The sequence below is a fragment of the Rutidosis leptorrhynchoides genome, chromosome 2 (assembly GCF_046630445.1).
Source record: "Rutidosis leptorrhynchoides isolate AG116_Rl617_1_P2 chromosome 2, CSIRO_AGI_Rlap_v1, whole genome shotgun sequence".
Taxonomy (NCBI): domain Eukaryota; kingdom Viridiplantae; phylum Streptophyta; class Magnoliopsida; order Asterales; family Asteraceae; genus Rutidosis; species Rutidosis leptorrhynchoides.
Genome location: NC_092334.1, coordinates 473067956 through 473075365, shown reverse-complemented (window position 1 = coordinate 473075365; position 7410 = coordinate 473067956). Strand labels below are relative to the sequence as shown.

Below are 7410 nucleotides of genomic sequence, written 5' to 3'. Positions count from 1 at the left end.
CCATCGATAAGGCGTGACGCCAAAAGTTAGATGGGACGGATGAGTGGACTAGAAGTGTGCGCATTATGTTGTTAATGGCTCTAATTTTATTTTCGGCTTTTCCATTTTAGAAGTATGAGGACATGAGAATCGGAATGCCATTCCATTATGATGAAAAAATATGTGGAAAGATGAGTTGTTATATTCCTTTCCATTGTCACATCGGAACGTTTTAATGTTTGTGTTGAATTGAGTATGTATGTAGTTATTTAGCGTGAGAAAGGTATTATATACTTGGGATTTATTTTCTAGAGGAAATGTCCACAAGAAATTGGTGTAGTCATCAAGAAATAAAATATATTATTTGTGACCTAAAGAGCTAGTTACAAAGATGTCCATAAATCGCTATGAATAATATCAAATGGTAATAAAGTGGAAGAACTTGAATTAATAAAAGGCAAACGCATATGTTTACCAAAAACACAAGATTGACATAAAGAAGTTTTATTCGAGTTACTAGACATAGTAACTTTATTTCTAAGCAAACGTAAAATGTTGGCGCCGGGATGACCTAGTCTTTGGTGCCAAACATCTTCGAAAATAGCGGAAAACGTAGTAGGTCGGCTTTGAATGTTGCGGAGAGAAGTGGATGTGAGAGGGTATAGGTCGCCTTGACTATTACATATCATGAGTGGTATCCCGTCCTGTAATCCTTCAAAGTGAAACCAAACGGGTCAAAAGTTATTGATAAGCTATTGTCTTTAGTTATTCGTCTAACATATATGAGATTAGTGATAAGATGAGGTGAATAAAGTATAGAATTAAGGTGTAGTGGGTAGTGTGTGGTTGGTAATGTTTGTGTAACCCAGACCACGAATTGGAAGCCTATTACCATTCCCAACAATTATTTATTTAGGAACGTTCATATTAACATAAGAAGAGATCAAACCTCGATTACCTGTCATGTGCGACGAAGCTCCCGTATCCAAGTACCAATTTTCCTCAGGTGGGTTCATAGTCATGGACTGAAAGGCACTGTTGATTGTTGTGGGAGCATAGTGAGCCGTAGGTGTTGTTGGTACAGTGAAAGGAGAATTTGGTCTTGGACCTAGTATTCCTAGATTGGTGTTAACCTGGCTGTTGTTGATGGTTGGCCTAGCTCAGGATGAATTGGGATAAGGACAAGGTGGTGTAGTGGTCCATTAGAGTTGCGAAGTCCAAGGTGTATTGGGAGTCCAGGAAGGTCGAGGCCCAGAATGATGAAGATAAGGGTTCTGGTTGTTGTTGCCTCTGCCTCTTCCTCTGAAGCTTGAACGTCCACCTCGTCGACCACCACCCCTACCCCGATTTGCTTGAGACTGATTGGTCCGATTGTCGTTTTCACTACTCCGATTAGATGATTCACGATTTCCAGTAGTGGAGTTTAGTGCAGTCTCTTGAGTTGGTATCAGAGGTTGTGAAGTTTCGATTTTGACGGGTTTCTTCTAAAATCAATTTTGACCTAGCTTCATAGAACTCAGGGAGTTTCTCAGCTTGTGAGATGTAAGTGCCGATTGTGGAGTAACTGGAACCAAGACCTGCAATAAGCTGAAGAACCATTCGTTGGTTTGTGACATTAAGTCCAACGTTATTCATCTGACCGGCAAGCATTTTGACGGCTTGACAGTAGGCAGAAACATTTGGAAAATTTTCCAATTTGATGTTGATGAATTTCTGTTCAAGAGCAACAGCGCGTGAACCTTGATTGTCGTGAAAGATGCTGCTGAGTCGATCCCAAGTTTTCTTCGCAGTCGTATCTTTTTTCAAGAATCGTGTGAAGTAAATCTTGAGAGTTGGTGGCATAGATTCATCGTAAGACAATGAAGTCTTGTCGGTTCCAGAGTTCTTCAGAGATGGGGGTAGACTTAGAAGAAGCAACCGATTAAGTGGGAGTTTAAGAGGTTAAATGTTCGATCAAATCATGAGCACGACAATGAATTTTAAACAATTTCGCCCATGAGTTGTATTGGCTTGTTTCGATTTCCAGTTTGATTGGAACTGGATGAATGATGTGATTGATAGGTTGTGCGAGTGGTAATTTGTTTTGATCGGCCATAGGTGATTGTGGTTTGTTTAGAAGAGAGAACGAGGATTTGTTTGAGATGTAGAAGACCGATTAACAGTCTGACACCATGTAAGTAAGTGAATTGATCGATGCTTTCACTGATAATTCAATAGATATTTATACAAGTTACATTGAGCTAACTCTGAGATAAACTAGGAGATATCACAGAATGCTTATCTCTCAACTATACTACCGAATCTATTGCTATTCATATTTACAAGTATGCTGACTAATATAATGTTACACGTGTGTTGACTGATAGCTTTTTACACCAATACCCATACCCGATTGCCTGTACCAGGCTCGATCGAGCACCGGCAGGTAGCGGACTTATTTTGTCTAAATTATTACATGGTGTAAATGGATTAATCAACCACATAGAATGTATAAATAATACATATATAAAGGCTAAATTACGTACCTAGAATAACGCCCAAAGATAACTTGTGTGTAGGATTAATATCATAAGGTGGATAATAAGTACAATTGAGGACTTGATTTGGAGACGAATAGTCACAATAACCTCCGTTTTGGTGGCACCTTGCACACTCTTCCTTAACTAAAAGCACAAACATCGTTTATTAAGAAAATTCGTGTTAAAAACAAATACACACAAGATTTTGATAGTATTATTACGTAATAGATTTTGATATACAGTATTATTATACTTACCAACGCATCCATCTTTTAAATATTGGTTTCCTTCATCACCCGAAAATATGCCGCAATCAAAATAAAGCAATTCAGTACCATTACTACTCATAACAATCGTTCTTCTCTCGCTAGAATAACAACAACTTATTGATCGAAAAAATTCAAGCTCGTCAGACAGAGTCCACAAAAGTGATACCGGAACAACGTCAGAAATATTACCAAAACTTCCTTCACCGCCATATGAATTCTTATCCACGAAGAAGGCAGACTTGCAAGGTTTATCTCCACCGATTAACTTCACACCGTACGACTTGAGATAATAAGGATGTGTTGTTTGGCAACAAGTAAAGCCAAAACAGTTGTTTTCCTCATTAACACTACTAGAAAAATGTTGGACCGCGCGTTGCGGCGGTTGCGTTTGGATATAAGTTGCTTAATACCTGTTTGTGATATATGGTAATATTATGTACAGAATCACTATTTATGCTTACACGGCTTATAATATCCGAATAAGTCCACAAATCAAAATGGCTATGCGTGTGTGCATATCTTACAAATTGAAATCAGTCATATGAATAGGTAATACAAATCAAAATTACAAACAATATTATCCAAATAAGTCCGCAAATCAAAATGGCTATGCGGGTGTGCATAGCTTAGAAATTGAAATCAGTCATACGAATAGGTAATACAAATTGACTCAATCAAAATTTCAAATAAACTACAACTAATACACCTAATGAACTTACTAAACTTATACCAACATATATCAAGTTGACCATTTGACTCCCAGAAGTCAAATTTACAAAACAACTATATCAATTATTCTATTATGTGTCTGACCAAAATCTTCAAAAAAATCAAATTCTTTATATAATATGCAATTAATGTCATCAGCAAAACAAACTGCAGAAGAAGAAGCAACTTCTAACAGCAAACACGGATGAACTGCCTAATCTATTAGCACGATATATATATATATATATATATATATATATATATATATATATATATATATATATATATATATATATATATATATATATATATAGGGGCAGGATCAATGGGGAAGTAACCAATCGGGGGGAAGCAGATTTAATTTTTTTTTCGTTTTTTTTGAATTTTTTTTTTCCGGCATCAAGATCACACGAAAATATGAACATTTAGAAGAGACACTTCGTGATGAATGTTATTATTTAGGCGGGAAAACGATCGACAAAAATAACATTCAAGATAATATTGTTCGTGAAGAATATGAACGTTTTTTTTCCTTGTTTTGTGAAGTAAAATTTAGCCCGATTTAGAGTTTAGGGTTTAGGGTTTAGGGTTTGGTGTTTTGGGTTTATTCCATAAACCCAAAACACCAAACCTTAAACCTTAAACCCTAAACCCTAAACTCTAAACCGTTCGTGTTAAAAACTCAATCTAAATCCTAAATCTAAACCCTAAACCCTAAATTTCTAAACCCTAATATCTAAACCCTATAAACCCTAATATCTAAACCCTAATATCTAAACCCCAATAGCTAAAACCTCAAAATACGCTCGAAAAATACGATAATTGTTATATATTACTTCTTTGAGCGTTTTCACGCCAAAATAAAAACATTTATCACAAAGTGTCTCTACTAAATGTTCATATTTTCATCTCATCTATAATATTCGTGAACAAAGTTTTTTCAAAAAACGAAAAAAAAAATTTGCTTCCCCCCGCTTCCCCCGAATGGTTACTTCTCTCTTGATCCTACCACTATATATATATATATATATATATATATATATATATATATATATATATATATATATATATATATATATATATATATATATATATATATATATATATATATATAATTTTCAGTCGTCAAACAAAGATTATAACCCTAACACCTACTACAACAACATTCAACAATGAGGAATACAAACACACACAAATATAGTGACCCATATTAAATTCATTTAAGACCAAAAAATCTATAATTCTAATAAATTAAGAAATACATGTATTACTGGAGCTATGCACTGCGTGTTACCGAACAAAAGCAAAAATTATAAGGGAACACCTTTTTTAATCGAGCTACGGATTTCAGAAAACCTAATCAAAACCCAACACATATAGGTATATCTCAGTAAGTCCAAGCAAAGAAAAATGAAGACCAAACTCATAAAATGAAGCACACGCAAAAATTACTTACACAATCACCAATATGAGATACTAACCACTGAAATGATGTAAGTGACGAAAAGGAAAAACCTCGATGTAAGCGACGATAAGGAAAAACCTCGATGTAAGCGATGAAAAGGAAAAACCTCGAGAGCACTAACAATGGATTAGAAAATAGTTGAATTTGATTAAAAGACAAACATTGAACCATTAAGAAAGAAGACCCAACTGTGCACCTTCCTTGTTGTTACTAACTCGACATAACCCACATAAATCTAATATCTATAACCAAATATACATGTTTATGTTGGTAACTCTCATTATTTACCATCTTCAAGTGTTCCTTTTTGTTTTTACCTGCTACAAAGATTCTTTGTGTTCAAGTCCAGTTCATCACTTTCCTAACTACCTATTTCACTCTCATTCAGCATAATATTCTGAGCATAAATCAAGCCAAGGTGAATCACTAATTTACTAATAAACTATAATATTATCACTAATATACTAAGAATCCTCTTATGAGCATAATTATAATTATAATTAACTACATCACAACAAAAACCAACAACAAAATAAAGACATCAACAAAAAATAGACAGTGTTAGTATAAAAAGTAGTACAGATGAATATCGTCTAGAGTTTACGAAAAGTAGAAATGAGAAAGAAGCTGGTTAAGGTAAGATTCAACAACAAAAAGTGATAGAAAATTCAACTCAAAAGCAAGTTAGTTTTCTAAAAAAATTTCAAAAATGTTTAACACTAATTAATCAACCAAATCCAAAGTACCATTTCTCAATTTATGGCATTCTACCACATTGTATATTTATCGACAAACACTAAAGAAAATCAAGCATTCATCCTATTTCACTAAGATCATCAAAGAGATTTAATTTAGAAAATGATGATACTAAAAAAGAGCCAATAGTGACGGCAAAAAAATCAAAGTCAATACAAACACTTTCTTGTTTACAGAGTGAGTCAAGGATCATTTGATTTAATTAGCATTCAATCTTTAAGATGTACTTCTAAACATGTCATCCTAAACCATTATAAAATTAATGAAATTTATGGTGAAGTTAATAAGAAGCCAAACTTTTTCCTAAAAAAACTCTCAAGAACCCTATTTTCCATTACAAAAAATCACAATTCACAACAAAGCATAAGAACATCATAATTCTTGATAAGGAATAAAACCCAGATAAAAAATAAAACATTATTACAAAATAAAAGATAACAAATTCATGAGATTACCTGCTACGAATCTGTTAACAATTCTCTCATAGATGTTGATAACAGAACATGAATCTCGAAATATAACACGCATCGATCTCCAAAAATTAGATGAAACGTGACGAACTGGAGAAGGAAAAAGCATTAGTTCGATGTAAGATTTGTATTTTCGTGTTCGGAATTTCACCACGGATTTAGTGCTGGTGGTGTTGGAGGCTAATACTGTATGATTTCGCTGTAATCGGCCGTGAAAAGAGATAGGGGGAGTTTGAGTCTTGAATAAAGAGAAATAGGAAAGAGATGGAAGTCTCTGGAGGCGTATGTATATGGTTTTTATTTTTATTTGTGTGAACACGGAATTAAAACGACATGTCAATTGTACTGAAACGACCAAAATCGGCGTGACTATTAGTATATAGGAATAGGAATAGGAATAGGAATAATAATAATAATAATAATAATAATAATAATAATAATAATAATTAGTACTATCGTTGGCACAACTCGCAGAACACCCACTGATCACGTTCCCAATACTGTCCAAAAGGACAACGTTACCACACCCCTCAAGAACTAGTTTATTTGTATCACTAGAAAACCAAAAAGGGCTCTGATCATCAAGATCAATGCTTTTTATATCCTGATGAACATGGTTTGGGCAACCCAAGGTTGTCGTCACTGTTGGCGTATTAACAGTGACTATTCCATTTTCCAAGTCAACACCTAAGATTTGTAGTTGGTGGTTGAGTGCGGATAAATATGGTGTTGATGAGTTGCACTCAACCACGCACCAACTGTTGATGGAACAGTGTTCTCTGATACCAAAAGGATACAGAATCCTCACGTTCCCACACATATCAGTACATCTAGGCATGGCATAGCGTGGAACCCCTGCTTGTGATGTTGTTAATGGAAGCAAGATAAGTAAAAAATGTTAAAATGTTAGTGCACAACTCAAGTGGCGCAAGTTGCTCAACTTGATTTTGGACTTTATTGCTCAACTTGTGAAAGGACCCATTCATATACATTATAAACGATTCACAATAGTTGATTACATCGCGAGGTATTTGACCTCTATATGATACGTTTTACAAACATTGCATTCGTTTTTAAAAGACAAACTTTCTTTACATCAAAAATTGACGGCATGCATACCATTTCATATTACATCCAACTATAATTGACTTAATATTAATCTTGATGAACTCAACGACTCGAATGCAACGTCTTTCAAAGTATGTCTTGAATGACTCCAAGTAATTTCCTTAAAATGAGCTAAT

General features: G+C 34.3%; 1 protein-coding gene across 1 annotated transcript; it reads right to left on the bottom strand.

Moving 5' to 3' along the window:
* Positions 1–1380: 1380 nt before the first annotated feature.
* Positions 1381–7004, bottom strand: LOC139889396 (wall-associated receptor kinase-like 5). The gene is made up of 6 exons (XM_071872352.1): positions 6620–7004; positions 4932–5056; positions 2756–3047; positions 2505–2642; positions 2328–2422; positions 1381–1863 (listed from the first exon to the last, which is right to left on the bottom strand). The coding sequence occupies exons 1-6, from the start codon at positions 7002–7004 to the stop codon at positions 1381–1383; spliced, it is 1518 nt and encodes a 505-aa protein (XP_071728453.1).
* Between the last annotated feature and the right edge of the window lie 406 nt (positions 7005–7410).